Raw genomic sequence first — 20,238 nt, 5'->3', positions numbered from 1 at the left:
CTGGGTTTTGCAGAACAGTATTTTCAGTCTGTACTCTTTTTTTTTTTGGATGTTTTTAACATGTTTGTTGAGCACGTGCTTTAGACCAGCCGCTGGACTAAGTTCTGGGGTACATCGACTTGAAACAATTATAGATCAATTATAGATAGATGGATGGATGCACACATGAACGGGTAAATGGATGGATGGCCTAATTTCAAAGAGATCATAGTCTGGTGGGGGTAAAATAAATTAACCTTAATACAGCATGATATGTAGTAGTAGGGGAGTCTAAGGGGAAAATTTAATACATGTATCTAGAAAGGTCAAGGAAAATCTTCATGGTGATGGCAGATTTGGACCGAGTTCAATTTTGAAAGATGAGTAAGAGTTTGTCAGACTGAAAAGTATAAGAAGGATATTGCAAGAATGTACAATGATGCAGGGGAAAAAGGCATAAAAAGTGAATGTTAGAAGCCTTGTATGTGACTGGCATTAAGCACAGCATGGGAACAGTGTGGGCATGGGAGTGAGGATCAGCCTGGAAAGATGAAGGAGAGTGTGAGCCCCTTGGTTCAGAGTTTGGACTTTTTTCTGTAAGAAGGTATCATGATCACATTTGCATTTCAGAAAAGAAAGGAATCTTAGAGGGAGAAGAAACTGGAAAATAGAATGCCAGTTAGGAACATTTTGCAGTAGAAGTTCACACAGCAACCACGAGGGCCCGAATAAAAGCCATGGCAGTGGGCTAGTGAGTGGATCAGAGATAGAGTTTCTCAGGAGGCTGAACCAACAGAGCTTTTGACTCAGTGAATGTGTGGAACGAAAGAGAGAAATGACTCAAAGATTTATTCTGATTTCATTGACTGGGTGAATGAATGGTGATACCATTGAGAAAAAATGTAGAAAGACAAATGGGTATGTTCCCAAATATAAGACCTAGTGAATTGAAAAGTCCAAGAATCCTCCTTGGCCTCAGGTCAGACCTGCCTGGATTCCTCAAAAATATAAAGAAAAAACATGAAGCTTCACACAAAATAAGGCCTTTGAGAAACCTTTTCAATGAATTTAAGTATGATGGGAAACCAGATCTCAAAAAAAGAAAGATCGCCCATTTTTTGCCATGTTTGTGTCATTTTGCAGGCTAATATTTTGTTTTGTTTTGTTTTGTTTTCTCAATCTATTCCCTGATCATATTTCAAGGTTTTGTTTTTACTCATCAGAATGACAGGAAGTTTTCAGTGTGTGTTTCCTTCAAGTTTGGCCTCAACCTTATTTTCAGGATTAGGCGTTTGTTTTTCCATTTGCCTCCATGACAACGAAGTCCAGAATTCCTATATATAGTCATCCAGCGTCCATTGTCCCCCTGGCCATTGTATCATAATCTTGTGCGTCCAGGCCAGAGAGCTCCACCGATGACAGTAGACAAGGAGGTGCCAGAGTCCTTGGCCTGGAGATTTTCAAGGCATAATCAAAAGAAGGAAATAAAATAATATGACTGTCTTTAGAGATGTATGTTCCCCCTTAGACACTATCCAGAAGGAATGAAAATGGTTTGTGTTCTAAAGCTTAGTTTCGAATATAATTTTCTTTTGGAATAGTCCATAGATAAAGAACATTTTTGAGGCTCTTCAGAGGAAATACTTGGAAAGTTGCAAGGGTGATTTGTGTTTTTTGTTGTTTCTCTGGATGCCAAATTCTGCTGATTGTTAATAGCACTTAAGAAACAGGTATTTTGAGAACAGGAATTAAATCAAGGTATAAAGGAATTTGGATAGAACCAAGAAAAATTTTTTAAATGAGCAGACTTTTTGAGTCTGTGAATCATCTTGATAGCTCTGTGTTACACACTGTTGTAGTAACTTAAAACAATATATGTGTACCTGGAGTTAAGAAAGTTGTCCACAAATTCAATCCAGGAAACATTTTCTTAAGTACCTTTCCAGGCACTTCTAAGCAATTGGGATACATCAGTGAAAAAGGCAGCACGAACCCTTGCTCCTGTGGAGCTGACATTACCTGCTTGGTTGTCATTTCAGATTGACAGGAACAGTGCCTTGTGTGCCTGTATAGCACGGTTGTCCACAAATTCAATCTAACGGATATTTTCTTAAGTACCGTCATTAAGTATTTATGGTGATAATTAAAGTTTATGAAGTTTGTAAAGAACCTAACTGATTATCTTGTCTAAAGGCACCTAAAAAAATTACTGCAGTAAAAAACACATAACATGGGAATTTATCCTCTTAACAAATTTCTAAGTATATAGGATAGTATTGTTAACTGTATACACATTGTTATACAGCAGGTCTCTAGAACTCTTTCATCTTACATGGCTGAAAGTCTATATCCGTAGAACAACAATTCTCCACTTCCTTCTACCCACAGCCCCTGGCAACCACCATTCTACTGTCTGTATGGGTTTGACTGCTCTAGCTGTCTCATGGAAGTGGCATCATGCAGTATTTGTCCTTCTGTGACTGCCTTATAGCATATAACAAGATTTCCTTCTTTTTTAAGGCTAAATAATATTCGTGTGTGTGTGTGTGTGTGTGTGTGTGTGTGTGTGTGTGTGTTATACACCACATTTTCTCTCATTCACATGTTGATGAACGCTTAGGTTACTTCTACCTCCTGGCTATTGTAACTAATGCTATATTGAGTACATATCTCTTCAAGATCCTAATTTCAATTCTTTTGGATAAATACCCAGTAGTGGGATTGCTTGATCATATGATAGTTCTGTTTTTAATTTTTTTTTAGGAAATTCCAATCTATTTTCCGTGAGACTGTACCATTTTGCATTCCAGACAACAGCACACAAGGGTTCCAGTTTCTCCACAGCCTTGCCAGCACTTATTTTCTTTTTTTTGATAATCACCATCCTAACTAGGGAATCCTTTTCAAAATGCCTTAAGCATTTTAATTTCATTTGAAATGTAAATACATGTATTCACCAGTATTGTGATACAGGGTAAAGCCTATGTATTTGAATCTGGTTCCTTTGATTGAAGTTCCCTGTTTCCTCCCTTGCATAAACCACACTCACCTACACTGTGTTGTGTGCTACTTCCAGTTTCCATTTCTTTGAAGTGGAATGAGAACTTAGACATTTGTAAAACAGTCTTAGAGCAGAGTCCTTCAAGATTTTTATGATCTCAATCTTTTATAGTTGGTCTTGCCAAAATGTAACTTAACAGTAATTTTTTTTAGCAACTTGACTTTATCAAGTCTTTTCAAAGCATTCAACATAGCTTTCATAGAAATAACACTTTTATACCTATATTTTATCTTATAGAATATTAATTAAATTGAATGAGCTCAGTAGCAAATATAACTGGTACAAAAAAGTTTTAGGAGCAAATGAAACTGATGATTCTTGTTAGCATTAGGTCCAATGCTAGAAGCAGAAATGGATGGACCTGCTAGAGGATGGTGCACAACATCAGCCTAGACACCACTGTTGCCATGGTTCTTCTTTGGTTAGAATGTTTTAAGGTCACAGACATTGATCTAGCCAAGTTTGCTTAAGGAGGACTTGTAAATGTAATACGAGGTATAATGAGATCAGGGCAAGAATCACAATGTGTATGTGTTGGCAAAGCATAGAGGAAAGCAAAGAGTTCTGTTTGGATTGTTGGGAAAAATCTTCACAGAGGGCGTGACATTTCAGTTGAATTTTGAAGGATGGGTAAGAATTTGTCAGGCAAAAAGAAGAGAAAGCGCACTGGTGGCCTTGATCAAGGATCCCCCAAGGATGCAATACGTGGCATGTGCAAGGAATTGGAAGCTAGCTGGAAGTGAGGCTGGAGACATGGGCTGAGACCAGACTGAATAGCTTTACACTTGAGCAATAGGGCACAGTCATATCATAATCATATATGAGTAATGATATGTATACTGGCTGAACTAGAATTGATCTTAGAAGAAGAAAGACCAGGTAGGAGGTTTTAAGAGTTGCCCACATGTGATAGGAGGACCTGAATGAACAAGGGGTAGGGAAGGCAGGACTGAGGAGGAAAATGAATGGAGGTGGGTCATGAGGCACGTCTCTGAGGCATGATACCTGTTTAAATGCGCTGCCACAGGAAAGGGAGAAATCTGAAACCCTGAAGGAAGAATCTCACAATTTGAGCTCGAACAAAGTGATGGGCCATTTACCAACATTCAGAACGCAGAAGGAGATGTTTAGGGAAAGATGGTGTCAGTTCTCAACGTGGTGAGTTTCAGGAGCCCATCAGACACAAAGCTTCAACAGTTTTTCAGCTTTAGATGAAGACTCAGATGATCACAAAGCTCAGTAGGTTTCCCATTGCAGAATTCTGTATCTGGTCACTACAGATTCCTGGATCACTGTCGCATACATTAAAATCCTGCAACTAGTTTTGTCCTTTGCCTAAGTTTATTAGTAGTTGTATAATAGAAGTTGCATGCCATCCCAAAAGTTTCCTGACTGTTAAATAAAGTACATTTTTTAGCTGCCCTCTTACCTTTGTTCGTGTGCCTTTCTCAAATTTTCTTGACTAGAAATATTATTTCTTGACTAGAAATAATGGTCTATATGTGTAGCTTATTTGGGTTCTCCCTCAACCTCCTCACTTTGGGCATTTTACAGTATCTTAAGTTATCCACAGATAATATTCTGTTTCTAATGGCCCATGCTACCAACCATTAGTTGCTAAATAGTCTGCTTTTCGAAAGAAAATTACAATCCATGTATTATTTTGAACTTCCTATGCTACTTTAGAACTTGGCGATTTTAAATTGTCCCTTACACAACCTACCCCACCCTCTGATGTACATGTTTTTCTGTTCAGACTCATCATTTCTTTACCCTAGGGAAATTAGGTCATTTTTTTTTTCATTGTGATAATAATGTAGTTGTTGAATTTCTGTTTAGTTTCTCCAAAATGTATGACTTAAGGTGGAGGTGTAGTGAGTTGAACGTTTAGGTAACTGCATGTCTAGTGTTGATTTCATTAATTTGCACACTAATTAATACTAGTTATATTTATTAATGGACACTCATGGTTCTCTTGACATCCCCTCTCTATCTCTCTCACTCCCACATTCTATGAGGCACAAAGTGCTGCTTTTTCCTTCCTTCTCCGGCCTCTTTATAAATACCTCTATTAAAACATTTTGTTTGCATTGTATCATGATCAATTATTTACATCTTTGTATGGGAAAGTGAGTTGCTTGAGGTCAGGGCTCAAGTCTTCCTGTCCCAGAACAGGGTCTCCTATTTACTTAAATGCTCAGTAAATATTTGCTGAATGAATGGGTGTAATTGAATCACTTGCCCCTTGGCCATCTCTAAAATTTGCTTGCCTAAAATTCCTTGTCTTTTATTTTTTCTTGGTACTTGATTCACAGTGACCAACAAGCTTGTCTTCCAAGTCTGCACAAAAATCTAGCTCAAATATAATTAAATGTAGTTGCTGGCACCAAGGTACTTCTGCTCCCTTTCACCTTCACTCACGTTCTCTATGCAGGGCCGCAGAAAACTGAGAATTGATCCTCTGGTATGGCTTCCTCTTTGTATCACTTAGAGTATGCAAGGGGGCTGTCCTCTGTGGCTCCTACAATTTGCTGCCCAATCGACTCTTATTCTTCCTTGTGTGTTCCTTAATCTTACAATAGCTGAACTCTCCTGTTACTGTTCATTTGCTCTCTTTGCCTCTTTTATTCCTTCAATCAGTGGGGTGAGTTTGCTAGACACGGAGAGGCCTGTATTTTCATAAGTCAACTGCTCAGCTCTCTCCCCTAATAAATATGAGTTTCTAGAAGGCATCTCTCATGTCTTCTTTGACTTTGAATCCCCAGAGCCAGCACATGACCTGGCACTAGGACAGTGTTAACTAAATGTTGTGGAATCAGAACTGTGAATACTCAAGAAAGTCTCATTCTCTCAGGCTTATAGTCCATTTATTTGTCGTTTGCCTTTATAAAGTCAAATTTCTTGTGTTTGTCTCTATGCTGACTCAGTTTTGGAGAAAAAAAGGAAAAAAATAAAATAAAAACAACTCAAACTGTTATTCTGGAGAGCTGGAATTAACAACAACAACAACAAAATCCAATTTCTCCAGGAACATGAAAAATGAGAGGGTTAGGGTGTTCCATTTAGAATTCAGCCCTTACCTGGCTTGAAATCCTAAGCTGTTCAAGAGCCACAAAAAAGCACCCATCCCTCATTTGCATTTGTGTATCTTTCTTTTTCCAGGCAAACCCCACTTGAGGAATGTTAGAGTGTTATTATTTGAGGACAATTTATCAAGCATCTAACTAAAGCATGACATTTAGACAGATAGGTTTCCAGTTCTGGGTATTTGCAGGGCTTATCTTCACAACTTACTTCTAGAAATGTCTCCTGCGTGGTCCCTTATTTTGTTTATATAAGCATTTTGAAATTTTGGATATTCTGTCTCTTTTCCTTGAGTCTTGCTTTATTTTTTTTTTATAATGCTTCAAAATGTTAAGTATTTTCTTCCCTATTCATTTTAATGTTATCTTCTATCTATTCTGTTATCATTTGCATCTGTTCTAATGTTATTTTCTTAACTATTTTAATCTTTCTATCACTTTCTCTCTTTCCTCTCTACTATGTGTTTATTGCTGAGAGAACGCTTATGTTCTCTTTGGCTCCTCTGATTGGTATCACAGAACCCTAGAGGTCACCATTGAGAACAGATGCCTAAGACACAAGACTCAGACTTTATAATCAGACAGGTCTTTGTTCAAATCCTCCCTCTGCTTCTTTGTATCTGTGTGACCAGTCATCCTCAGCTTCAGCTACTTCACTGGTAAAATTGAGATGTAAACTCGATTAGACCGCACACCATAGTTGTGAGAATTAATTGCTGGCATCTGAATAAATTCTAAATCCTGTAGGCACTGTGACCATCATTGCTAAAATTCTGGTTTGATCCTGATTTTAATTCATTTCTTACGATAGCTTACAAACTGGAGAACTCCATATAACTTAATTAAGTTATTTTATGTCTACAATTATACATTATAATTTCATTTCTAAAACTTCGCATATAATTAAAGTCACAAGTCAGAGAATAAAACTCTTTTCTCAGACTGTATGTGTCAGGGTTGGTTGGTTGGTTGGGAATGTATGGTGATGCTAAGCCATGACCTGCTTTTAAAGTCTTTGCTGTTGGTTCCATTGTGGATACCACTGGCCATACAGGTGATGAAGATGTAACTTGTGTGAGCCGCAGCTGGGTGCAGAACTTCCCACTGAATTCACATCCATGTGATTCAGCTGTTGTGTTTCCCCATGACCAGAAGTCTGACTCTCTCAACACAGGGATATTTTTAACCTTTCTTTCCTTAAGCTCAAAATGAAAGAAAATAGTCTTAATGATGATTTTTAACTTATGTGACATGCCCTTCGCAGCTAACAATCTGTTTGCCTTTCTAACCTGGGCACGAAACGACCTCCTTCCTGCTCTTCAGGCCATGCTTCATGAACAAACAGGAATTTTATGTAGCTTAGCAAGTGGGCTTTTTAAGGATCGGTGGAATGATACATACTCATGTCTTTATCACTTTAGTGCCCAAAGTGCTAAAATCCTACATTATTCACAAATTCCACGTGAGCGAGAGCGAAATTGAGAATGTTGGCAGCAAAGAGGAAAGTAAAGCCCTAAGAAAATACAAAAAGTTGTAACCTGGGCATTGTTACAAATGTATCATAAATGATGGGATTTTCTTATTTTTGTCAATAAACCTGTCCGTCTGATTTTAACCAGGAGGGGAAAAAAAAAGGAATTTATGACAGGGACACATCAGCTGTTCCTTTTGCACTGCCATTTGAGAAGGGCAATGAGCCTCTGTTTCTTGGAATGCTTTTCCCGTGACTTCTTGCATTTTTATTTCTTCAGGTTTTCCATACTATTTAAATACCAGAGTTAAAATTTAGAATTTGTTTTTTGAGATGAATGAAATAATATGCAATAGGCCCTAGAGACAAGATAAAAATGTGTGAACTAAAAGAGACTGGGGTCCTTGGAGGGGGTCTGCCTGACACATCAGTGCATGTGTTGAGTTGGGGGTGGATGGAAGGTATGGGCGTGCATTCATCGGGCTTATCATCTGACGAGGAGCCATTCATTTCTTTATAGTTTTGCTAGAAAGGGACTGAAGATGTCAGGTACCTGGTGTCTGAGACTACTGCCAGCATCCATACTAATCTGGGAGATCCAGGGATGCGCCTTGTTATGGAGGGGACTATGACTCCTTTAAGACCTAGACCATCACTTGGGAGATTTGTTTTGGTCTCTGGGTGGATTTGTGGATAATGGACAGATCACAGGCCAGCAGGACCTGGCTTTGGCCTTGTTGGTTATAGAAGAATTTCTATTCTTTAGAGCTAAGAGTGCAAACTAGGACCAACATTACCAAGAGGACAGAAGCTATCTAGGGATCCTGGCTGGCAGTGCTCAACTTAGAGCTCAAGCCTGTGATAACAAGAGAGGTGGAGTGTGTTTTGTGCTTCATTGTACATGTGTTTCAAGCAGAAACTAGACTTGAGGGCTTAAATAGAAAACATCTCAAACAATCCATGAAATGGTAAACAAACCTGCTATTGAAAGAAAGAATGAGAAGCTGACAATTGCATTATTGTGATCCAGAGTGGGTTCATCAGCTAGGGTAGAGGAATAAAGAAAAAGGAGATAAAAGAACTGGGTAAAATGAATTCAGTTGTCATTCCTTTCTTCCTTTGTCTTCCGTTTACACCTGGTAATGAACCTATGGAGGCTTGGAGAGATTGTTCAAGTTTCCTTTTGTTTTATTTTTTGTGTGTGGCAGGTTTGTTTACAATTTCCAAAGGGGTTTTTCTCAATCTTGAGGAATATGAATTGAGGAGGCGGGGAGGAGAACAAGAAGGGGAAGATGTTTGAGTGTTTTGCAGACAGGCGGTGGCCCAGCAATCAGGGAGACTGCTCTGCTTTTGTTTTCCTGTTCGAAGAGGCTGACGGGATGGATGGTGCTGGTTTCATCAAATATGGGTTTTAGAGAATTCCTCCATGTCCTGCCTTAGGGAATTATGCTTTGGAAAATTAAGTGTCCATCAAATCAGGAGGAGGCTTGTACAGTTTCTATCCCCTTTCCCCCCTGCTTTTTGAAAGGCTTAAGAAAAGAGCCCTTTGTTTTCTTTTCAAGGAAAGTTACACTGAAATTCATCTGTGTGGTATTCATGGACTTCATTTGTGTCATTCATAGGCAGCTGTAGGTTATATAGGACAATGTTTTTGCATTTCTAACCTCCACATTGAAAGCAGCATGTTGGGAAAAGGTTCAAGACCTTTTACTTTTCCTCTCCCCCAACCCCTTTATTTATTTATTTTACGTTTTCTCTCTCTCTTTTTTTTAATTCAAAGAAGAAACGCTGAGATTTCCCCTCCTCCCTCCTAGATCAGATTTCTCCACCACATGCCATTGAAGCTTCTCGGGGTTCAGATTTGTGCCTGTCATTTCCGACATTTTCCTCAGAATCCTGAACTTTAAAATACCTTTCAGGGAAACTTGTTTGGAATTTCATTTTAATGGGATTTATGAATAAATCTCCATCTTAATGCTGACTAAGCTTTAAACATCCATTCCAGGAGAACGCTATTGGATTTTTATATTTTAAAATTTAAATCACTTGAGTGTGAAGGCATAAAACATTTTTATATTTGTGTGAGTGCCTTGTGCTTGAGCATTTCTGTTAAAGACTGATTTTTTTTTTTATTTGGTTGGCTTGAATAAATCTAGGCTGCAAAGGAGGAGATGTTGCATCGTGTCCTTTCCTTTCTCGTGTAGATGCCTGTGTACATTATGCGGGTTTCTTTTCTCACCTATCCGGACGGGTATTCTGTGGCAACCTGTTGCCATGCTGCTATTTCCTTTAAAAAAAAAAACAAAAAAACAGTTTACTTTCTTCCTATGCTTTGAAACCTTTAACCTCAAAATTTTATTTTTAAATGCCATGAGCCCTCAAAGTCAGATTAAAGAGGTGATAGTTCCTCCCGACATGCATTCCCCAAATCTGTGTTGTAGAGTGTAAATGAAGATGAAAGACGACATCATAATCATCCCTCTTAAAAGAAAAAAAAACCCTCAAAACTAACTTTGGTCAAAAGATGCAAATGTTCAGTTATAAAATTAGTAAGTTCTGGGGATCCAATGTGCAGCATAGTGACTATAATTTATAATACTGTGTGGTTTACTTGAAACATGCTGGGGGAGTAGGTCTTGGGTGTATTCCCTGCACTTTACAAATGGTGACTGTGAGATGATGGATACGCTCATTAAATTGATGTGGTCATCATTTCACAATGGATACACATATCAAATCATCATCTTGTACACCGTAAGTATAAACAATTTCTGTTTGTCAGTTATACCTTAGTAAAGCTGGAGGGTAAAAAGAAACCTGATGTCAGGGGTTTTGAAGTGTTGAACCTCTGCTGTGTTCTCTGTGCCCCGTGTCATTTTTCCCATCTCTTCACAGATTCATCATATTCAGAGCCCCCAGATGTTCAGCAGCAGTTGAACCACTATCAGTCAGCTGCCCTGGCAAGGAACAACAGCCGTGTTAGCCCTGTGCCTCTTTCTGGGGCTGCTGCTGGCACTGAGCAGAAAACCGAAGCCGTGCTTCACTGCGAATTCTGTGAATTCTCCTCCGGCTACATCCAGAGCATCAGGCGCCACTACCGGGACAAGCATGGTGGGAAGAAGCTTTTCAAGTGCAAAGACTGCTCCTTTTACACAGGCTTTAAGTAAGTGATGTAATGAACAGCTGTGGAGAACAAGGTGGCTGCCCCTGCTCCACCCCTCACTGCAGGCCTCCCTTATACTTTCCTACTTGGAGCTTATGGGACGCTCTGCCCACGTGATGATGTAGGGGTTGGGTCCAGGCTTCATGGAAGGGGGCTAGTTTCAGAAGACTGCTTTGGGATTTGTAAAGGGACGAAGAGCTATATCAGAACAAATGAGTTTTAAAATTGGAGCAAATGGGCTCCAAGTAGTGTGAGATTGAAGCAAATGATTTCCTCCCAGGCTTGGTGTGGTGTTTCCCTTCAGAGAACTGTCTCCTCTCCTTTTTTTTTTAGCTTTGGGGAAAAAAAAAAGTATATTCTTGGAAATAAAATCAAAGTCAAGAGAAAACATCTGGCAGTAGTGTCGTCCCTGCTCCCCTGGTAGAAAATTCTTTAATTCTTAAGATCATAGTATTGAAAGACACATAGAGAATCAATACCCCGGCACTTCCAAGACTATGCTTGAGCAATCTTAGAGAGATTGTTTCAGTCTAGAAAAAGAGAATCCATAGTCACCCCTGCTCCTGTGGATGACAGAATTGATGGACTCAGTTAAAGAATGGAATGCTTCCTATGACGTAATCTAAACTTCTGCAGTTGAATCTCATCCTCTGAGATAGTGTTTAGGTTAGTGGCTACAGGTGTAGAGTGTGAAGCCTGACTGCCTGGGTAATTCTGGAAAAGTCGCTAAGATACTCTCTCTGTCCCTATTTTCTTATCTATAAAATAAAGATAATAATAGTACCTACATCATAGGGCTCCTGTGAGTAATAAATGAACCAGTGTATCTTGAAGTACTTAGAGTGGTGCCTGGCACAAAGCAAACACTAGTAAGTATCATAGTATCATAGATAGAAAGCTATTATCATAATATAGCATTAGGTATCATAGATATAAAGCTATTTTTTTCTGTTCCTATTGTAATCAGGATCTAACCCTTAGACTACTTCAATACATGCTTCACACAGAAAGGCTGTGGAAATTAGGCTTCACATCCAAAGAAAAAGAAGAATTGGAAGAAGAAGTCTCTTTCCCACCAGCATTGTAGTAGCTGGGATTTGGTGGAACATGTATTCTATCTCTATTAATTTGCTCTAGTTACTTTTCAGATAAATACGTGTGTGATTTGATACTGAGAGAAGGCTAGAGGACCCCAGAGGGCAAGGGCCAACAGACAGGCAGAGACTGTCTCCAGAGAGCAGCACTCGGGTTCATAAGAAAGGGTCCCTGCTCATTAAAGTCTTGGCTTTATTGATTTTAATGAGACATTTAAGGCTTTGCAAATTTTGAAGATTTGAAAAGGATGGAGGAAGAGGCAGCAGTACCATTCCACCTTTAAGCTGGTATAACAACACTTAGTTTACCTAATCGTCAATCATGATGATTGACTTCCTGGACAACTTGCCCTCCGCCCCCCCCTTACCTGTGAAGAATTATACAGGCAGTTTCTAAGTCAACCTAGCTCTGAAATAGTCTTTCTCCTCCTAAGCATGATGAAAAATAGCTCCTTTTTTGGGATTTTGTTTTCATACTCTTAATAGACAATTTTTAATTTTTAAGAATAAGGTGTACCAGGCACCAGGTGGCTCACGCCTGTAATCCCAGCACTTTGGGAGACCAAGGCGGGTGGATCACAAGGTCAGGAGATCGAGACCATCCTGGCTAACACAGTGAAACCCTGTCTCTACTAAAAATACAAAAAAATTCGCCAGGTGTGGTGGCGGGCGCCTGTAAACCCAGCTACTCGGGAGTCTGAGACAGGAAAATGGCGTGAACCCAGGAGGCGGAGCTTACAGTGAGCGGAGCTTGTGCCACTGCACTCCAGCCTGGGCGACAGAGCGAGACTCTGTCTAAAAAAAAAGGAATAAAAAAAAAAGGAATAAAGTGTTTGGGGAATTTGTTTCTTTTCCCTGAACCCAGCCCAGGGCACAGTTTCCGGAAAGAAGTTACCACTGTTTGACAGTATTGATATCAGTTGAATGACCAAGTTTCTGGGTGGTCAACAAACATGATTAACAGATTTTTTTTTTAGCCCCGCAAGCAGGAGAGCCGTACTTGGACATATATAACGGGTTTGCCAGCAGGAAATGTGAAAATGCAGTGATCCCTGGTTACACGCATCACCTCTCTCCCCAACCTCTTTCCTAGATCTGCTTTTACTATGCATGTGGAAGCTGGGCACTCAGCGGTTCCCGAGGAGGGCCCCAAAGATCTTCGCTGTCCTCTCTGTCTCTATCACACCAAATACAAGCGCAACATGATTGACCACATCGTGCTGCACCGAGGTAACCTTTCTAACTTGGTTTTCTTGGATGCAGGGGGTGGGCAGGCAGCAGAGATGGCCTTCTAGGGATGCTGTCTCAGAGTGGCAGTAGCACCTGTGCCTTGTTCCTCACCTTATCTTCAGGCAAGAAACCATAGTGATAACCACAGTGACAGCCAACAGGGTAAAAACACCTTCCTGCTGGGTGTATTTCCTCCACCTGGAGGGAGGCAAAGGTGATGGATTCTGCAGTGAACATTTCTGTAGGGCTTCCCAGCATGGTGGATTTGTACATTCTGAAAATTCTGCCACCCACAGCCTTGCGTAGACTGCGTAGAAGGGATGAACAAGAAACAAAATGGGTAGGTGAAAGCAAATGTGAAATGTGAAGAGCTCTATGACTGTGAGAGATTCTTTCAAGAAGACCAAAATGATTTCCAAAGCAGAACGTGGAACTTCCCTTGAAATGGTTGGAGGGAGAGAGAACTCTTTAAGATAATGTATATTATGCATTCTAAAATAATCTCTATTATGTATTCTAATAATAATCAGAAAATCCATGGGCTTTGGATTTAAATTCTGGTTTTAGAGCCTACTGTGTTTAACCTCTCCATCCATTAAAAGAGATGATTGTACCTATGAGATAATGGGTAAAGTGTCCAGTGGTTTTTCGTAATGGATGCATAATGACTGTTCCATAAATGTTGGTTCCTGCTGATAAACAGTGATACTTCTTTTAAGTCCACTTCGGTCTTTCTTAGAGTTGCATTTACCCTTGGTCAATTAAAACATTGTTAAACAACAGGCTTCCTCTGCATTGGAAGGAAAAATGTGTTATGTAGAACCTGTTTTGTCCCGAAAAGATTCAAGCCACAGGTGGATAGAAAAAGATTAGTGGGGTGCTCATTGCCAGTCTTGATTGGTGTTTCTACTGATCTTTCCATCTACTTCATTCTTTCTCTCCATCCCTTCTTTTCATCCTCTTCCCTCCTATCTTCATTCCTTTGCTTCTGACCTTAGAAAGCCTTTCAATGTTTGTCACATAGACCTCAAAAGCAATGAGTGTCATCTGTTGTCTTGCTGAGATGTCACTCACTCTGAAATGCTGGGTATTGGGAACCATTTGCAACACACTTCACATTTTCCCTGAGCCATTGCCTTTGGCCAGTACATTTGTGACATACTCACCTATGTCTGTGCAAACTCAATGGAAGGCTGGACATTTAACACACACAGATTTCCCTCCTCCCCCTTGCACTCTAACAAGACATGAGATTGTTGCTGGCTGGAATGTCCACCTGCAAGCTGGGAGAAGCAGCATAGGAACATTTAGGCAGGAATTCTTGGCCCGAGTGGTCCCGCCTGGTGTTCCGCCTCAGTCACCTGGCTTCCGGTCCCCCAGCCCATGTGTTGTGGTGGCTCTGTGCCCTATCACAGCTTGGTAAGGGGCCATCAGCAGGGCTGCTGCCGAGCAAACAGACACGGTGAATCTTCACTTTCTGTGGTTGGTTCCTTTCTTTTCCCATATTGCTGCCTGGCAGGAACAGAGCTTTGATGCCTAACGAGCTCAATGACTTTCCCTCCCTGAGCTGAGAACACAAGAAAGGGGGAAGCAAAGAGAGATTAAACACTACGACCACAAATACTCCCATAATGTTCTACCCTCAACAAAGTGCCGCTTACACCCACATTCACTTCATCTTCCAGCAACATTGTGAAGGATACGATTACTCTACTCCCCTTGTACGCGTGTGAAACTTGAGATTGAGACAAACTATTTCTTTTATAATTTAATGTACTTATTTCCCATCTACTTCATTTCACAAAGGTTTTAAGAACCTTTGTCTGCAGAACTATAGGATTAAAAACAAATGAGGAAATTGGGGTAAATGCAAAATAAGAAAAAACTAATGGAAAGTTCACCTCTAAGTATGAAAAAGCTAGCCGAGAGTTTGGATACCCAGTGGATACCATGAGGTGCCATGCACTTGTTCACAGTGGGCTACAGATTTGGCCTTGAGATTCCTTGCCTGCCATGGAAGCAACCAGATTTCAAGTGCTTGTTAGACTTTTTTGAAATGTTGTTCAGGAAATTTTCAGGAATTTGTCTGGCAGGTTTTCCTGAAGGGGACAGTGTATAATGTAGTGTTTATTGTGCCCGCCATAAATACAATAGTAAGTTTTGCAGGGCCCATGAGAGCTGGAATCACTCACCCACAGTCATCCAACTGGTAAGCAGTCAATCGCAGTCCTTTGATCCCGTGTCTCATCACACTACCTGTCACTGGTTATTTGTGGTCTCTTCTGTTTACTTGTAAAGATCATTTTCAGAGTCCTTATCAAGGTCAGAAAACATCCATCTGAAATGAACATGAGCATTTGAGGATGAATAGTAATAATAACAACATTAACAATAATAACAACACTGGTTACTGTTGCCGGTTGCTTGCCTAGCAGGTACTGTACTAAGTGCTTTACAGTATGTCATTTTACAGAATTCTCACAAAACCCTATGTGATGGATGACTGTTATCCCCCATGATGAGGAAATAAATAGATTCAGAAAGGCTAACAAGTTGACGAACATGAAATCTCTAATAAGTAATCCAGCTGGGATTTAAACTCAGGCTTGTCTGACCCACAGCTCTTGCCTTTACCCACCAGGCATCACTCTCTCACCCTGAGAGAGGTAGTGTCACCCTGTTGAGTGCTCTAGTAGCTGTGGCAGCTGGGTTCAAGGACAGAATTATCAGACGGGCTGGAGGTCACAGGGGAAGTCCACGGATCCACAGGCAGGACACAGCCGTGTCTACCATCTATGTCCCAGCCTGGCTTTGGTGCCCATCTCTACTCAAAATGGCAGCTCAGTATGAAGCTGACCTTAACAAGTCGAGAGACAGGGTTGGGTGTCTGCCTTGCAATTTTGTATTGGGGCTGATCTCAAAGTAACAAGATGTGGCTCCTTCTGCAACTTTCCTCTTCCTGCTCTATCCATGACATCCTTGGCCTCTCAGGTCCACAGTACAAGATCTTTCTGAGGTCTTAGTTAATTAAAGTATGTGGGATGAAAAGCAAGAAAACCAACTTCTGAACTGGCCCAGAGACAGAGCTACTGCTGGCAAAAACAGAGTTTCCATTGCTTTTGGTCTGTATAAATTGATACATTTAAGTAGGGAGAGAATCTCCTTCGCTCATGGGAAATCTGAATGTGAACTAATCAGGGATTTATGTTGGCCACAGCAAAAGAGAGTATGATGTTTACTCATGTGTTCAGCAAGCATTCATTATTTGCTTGTTACATAACACACTATGCTTGGTTCTTTGGGCAAAATGGGGAACATAAGATCCAGTACCCACTCTCCTCAGAGATAAGCATATGCGTAGTATACACAAGACAGTGAGTGATGGGTACCTAGGAGGTTTATTTCTGTTTGCAGTAGAGAGGAGTGGCTTTCAAACTGATCTATGATAACATTTCAACAGGCAGAGAAGACTTAAGGCAGGGTATATTAGTTTAAAAGGGCTATTGTAACAAGTGACCACTAACTGTGTGGATTAAAACAACAGAAATGTATTCTCTCACAGTTCTGGAAGCTAGAAATCTGAAATCAAGGTGTTGGCAGAGCTATGTTTCCTCTGAAGGCACAAGAGAAGGATCCTGCTTTGCCTTTTCCTACCTTCTGATGGCTCCCGGGGTTCCTTGACACTACTTGGCTTATAGCTACATCACTCCCATCTTTGTTTCCATGTTCATAGAGCCTTCTTCCCTATGTGTATCTCTTTGTGCCCTCTTTTCTTCTTATAAGAACACCAGTCATTGGATTTAGGGCCCACCCTAATCTAATGTGGCCTTAACTGATTACATTTGCAAAGAACCTGTGTACCAATAAAGTCTCATTTTGAGGTTCCAGGTAGACTTAAGTTTATGGGGGATACTCTTCAACCCACTACACGAGGGAAGAGACCATTTAATAAACTACTCAGATCAGTGGAAGCAAGATATATTTGCAGAATGACATTAGACATTTCTGGGGTCCTGAAGAGAATAGGAAGTATACCAGAGAAGTACGTTCTGGCCAAGGTACGAAGCGCTTGGATACTAATATAGAAGTTGGAACTTTAGTCAGTAGACAGATGGGAAGCCAGGACAAATTCTGATCAGGTTACTGATGAGACGCTTATTGAATACTAATTTAGCAAAGGTTGAAGCAAAGGATTAGTAGACCCATCTCATTCAGGAAATATGAACTTAGGTCAGATCAACATTTGGTGAGATTGACCATGATTTGATGAGTTTAACTAGGGAAAAATTAAGCCCTGAACTTCTGTTTCAAGGATGAAGTCAGTGGTAGGACTTTTGGTAGGTTTTCATTCGTGCAACAGATATTTATTGAACACCCACCATATGCCAGCATTATTTTGTTTTTGGCTTTTTGAAGGAGATTTTAAAATTATTTTTATGTACAGAAAACTGAACAGTATACATTTAACCCAGTTTAGTGGCAAGTTTTTTAGCGTCTACCTTTTACAGCTTGGCAGTGCAAGCCACAGATTTTGGACCAAGGACCTCTCCTCCTCAGTGATGTGGGATCTCATCATATCTGTCATTATAATTGCTCCTGATGGCTTCCACCAGCTTAGCCAAAGCGCCTTTGTCTTCCAAGTTAACATGTGTGAAGGCAACAGTAGTGCAGATCTCCCTGTGGACTAGACACCCCAATTTGTCCATCCCCTTGACAAGACAGTAGGGGACTCCCTTCTTAGGACTCAGGGCAAGCAGAAAGACAGCCAGCTCCCTGGGATCCACATCATGTGCAGTCACCATTGGTTGAGCTTTCTTGTTCTCTACTGAGCTGGTAAGAGTATTAACTCCTGCTGGAAGGACAGGTGGCCTCTTTGTGGGGATATTCCCTTTGCTGGCAGCTTTCTTCTCAACCCAGGCCAACAGTCTTCTTCTCTTGTTTTGTCTCTAGCCAGCTTAAGCAGTTGAGAGCTGTTAGGGGTCCAAGTCATGGGTGAACGGGTTAATTATGGGAGTCATTTTGAGCTGCTTCTAGGGTAGCCCTTTACTACTATAGCCAGAAGTAATGGGAACATTTGACAAAGGGACTAAGGTCCCTTTGGGGCTGGGGGTCCTGTCTTATGCCAACATTCTTAAGCTTTTTCTCAAACAGGGGATTCACCACCCTCTTGGCCTCCTGCTTTTCCGTGACAGCAGGAGCCAAGACCATCTTCTTCCCCTTGGCGTTTTTTTCTCTTGGCATCTTGGGCAGCTGGAGGAGACAGCTCTAGCATTGTTTTAAGCTGTAGGGATACAGCCATGAAGAGTCAGGCAAGGTTTCTGCACTGAAAGAATTTGAACTTGAATGAGAAGAGAGACAAAAAAACAGCTGAATAAATAGTTTTATGAGGGTATTCCTACTGAGTTGATCACCATTGAAAGCACAATGTTTCATGCATAGCTTTGCCCATATGTATGTATCTTGTACATCCATAGTGAGCCTTAAAAACTGGCCACAGATTTTAGGCATGAAACACAGTGTTGCTAAATATTTACATTGTAATTTTGGAACCATGAAATCACTGCTATGGGTCTTTAATTGGCATATTAACTTAAAGTTTCTGTTTCCTAATATGTAGACAAATGCTGAATTTGAACATTGCAAGTGGGAGCCTTGAGAACCGAAGTAGTCTCCCCTAACTTATCTGATCAGTGTCACTTTTCTTGAGAATAAAGTTTACAGTGAGATTGCCAATCTTTAATTTTATCCAGTGAAATTACATGTTTCCTTTCAACTTCCCCAAATACCTTTGCCTGATAGAATTGGAGGTACGATTTCCAGTTCCTTCTAGCTTGAGGATGGCAGCCTGGCTAACATCAAAACCTCATACTTCCTATCAGGAACTGTTTTGCTTGTGTTTATGTGTATCTGTTTATGGCTACATTTTGGGATGATTGATAATTTAAAAATAATGTTATTTTCTTCATAGTTTTCTCTAATACTCAGACTTTGTCACTTCTTTGCTTTGGTGCAATTTGCATGCAAAGTTTTGGTGGCGTAAAGAACTTCAAATCTCATTGCTTCATGTAGACTTGGCATGTTCTGGGAAGGAAACCCACCTATGTTGTGGTGTGCCTTTCAGGAAGGATTTTTACTAGATGAATCTGGGCTCTGCAGTGGTGTGGTTTCTCACCAATTTGAGCAGAAGTGAACCCTCTGTATTGCAACTGTGCAGAATTTTCCACTGACCTCCATGGACGCTTGAAAGCATGCTATTGTCAGCTCTTATTGCACCTTAGTACACATGTGCTTCAATGTGACATTACTCTCAGGCCCAGCCTCTTTGGTTTTATGTCCTGCTATAGCACCAAGCATCTTTTGAGTAGGAGGAGATGAGAGACACAATCCATCTTGTAGTCGAACTGGTGAAGTCATAATATTTTTGTAGCCAGTGCTAGAAGCTGAGTCACAATGAGTGTGATTCAGGCCTTGAGTTTTCACCCAAGGTAATTTTGAGAGGTGTGAAGTCAAAAAGACCCACAGTTGTCACTGCCCCCATAGAAAAAACCCTGAGCACTGAGCCTCTGTAACCAAGGGAGAGCCCAGTCTATACCTGGAACCATTCCAGTTTTTAACTTTTAGGTCCTTCATTTGCCTCAAGAATGAATGACCTCATTCAGAAAACACTGTCAGTCGTTTGCCCACCTTTTAAAGTCTGTCTTTTTTTATTTTATCTTGGTCATGTTAACCATGTTTTAGAAAGGGGAAAAGCTAACTTCTTTCTAAAATTAATATCTTAGTAAAAACTCACATAATTAAGAGATTTGGTAGACTGGCAATGTCTTAGTTTGGAAATGGGAAGTTCTAGATTTCAGATTAAGCTAAGCAGGGATTTGACCCTTTCCTCAACTGTAGAAGGTGCTTGAAAGACATTCAGACATAAAGGGTTACCTTAGAAATCTGTAGCTTTTGCATTTTTTAAATATTATAAATGAAAAGCTTATAAGCACACACATACAGACTGGAGAGTTCTTATCAGGGGTGCAGGAGGAGGGCCCTGGCAGGGATCAGAAGACCTGTGTTCTTATGTCACAATTTTCTGCTGAACCAGAGGTGTAACTTTGAGGAAGTAGCTTAATTGATTAGTTCTCAGTTTCCACATCAACAAACTGAAGAAA

General features: G+C 40.5%; 1 protein-coding gene across 7 annotated transcripts in view; it reads left to right on the top strand.

Annotated features, from left to right (window-relative positions):
- Window positions 1-20,238, top strand: part of ZNF462 (zinc finger protein 462) — a 152,261-nt gene that overhangs the window by 101,239 nt on the left and 30,784 nt on the right. For all 7 annotated transcript variants that reach the window (XM_017876699.1, XM_017876697.1, XM_017876696.1 and 4 more), the window contains 2 exons: window positions 10,490-10,757; window positions 12,945-13,081. In XM_017876699.1, the coding sequence (XP_017732188.1) occupies window positions 10,490-10,757; window positions 12,945-13,081 (405 nt within the window). The remainder of the gene's footprint in view (window positions 1-10,489; window positions 10,758-12,944; window positions 13,082-20,238) is intronic.

Source organism: Rhinopithecus bieti, unplaced genomic scaffold, assembly GCF_001698545.2.
Source record: "Rhinopithecus bieti isolate Rb0 unplaced genomic scaffold, ASM169854v2 scaffold_9663, whole genome shotgun sequence".
In the NCBI taxonomy this organism is placed as follows: domain Eukaryota; kingdom Metazoa; phylum Chordata; class Mammalia; order Primates; family Cercopithecidae; genus Rhinopithecus; species Rhinopithecus bieti.
The sequence above is the reverse complement of the archived record's forward strand: the minus strand, read 5'-3'. Positions and strand labels throughout refer to the sequence as shown.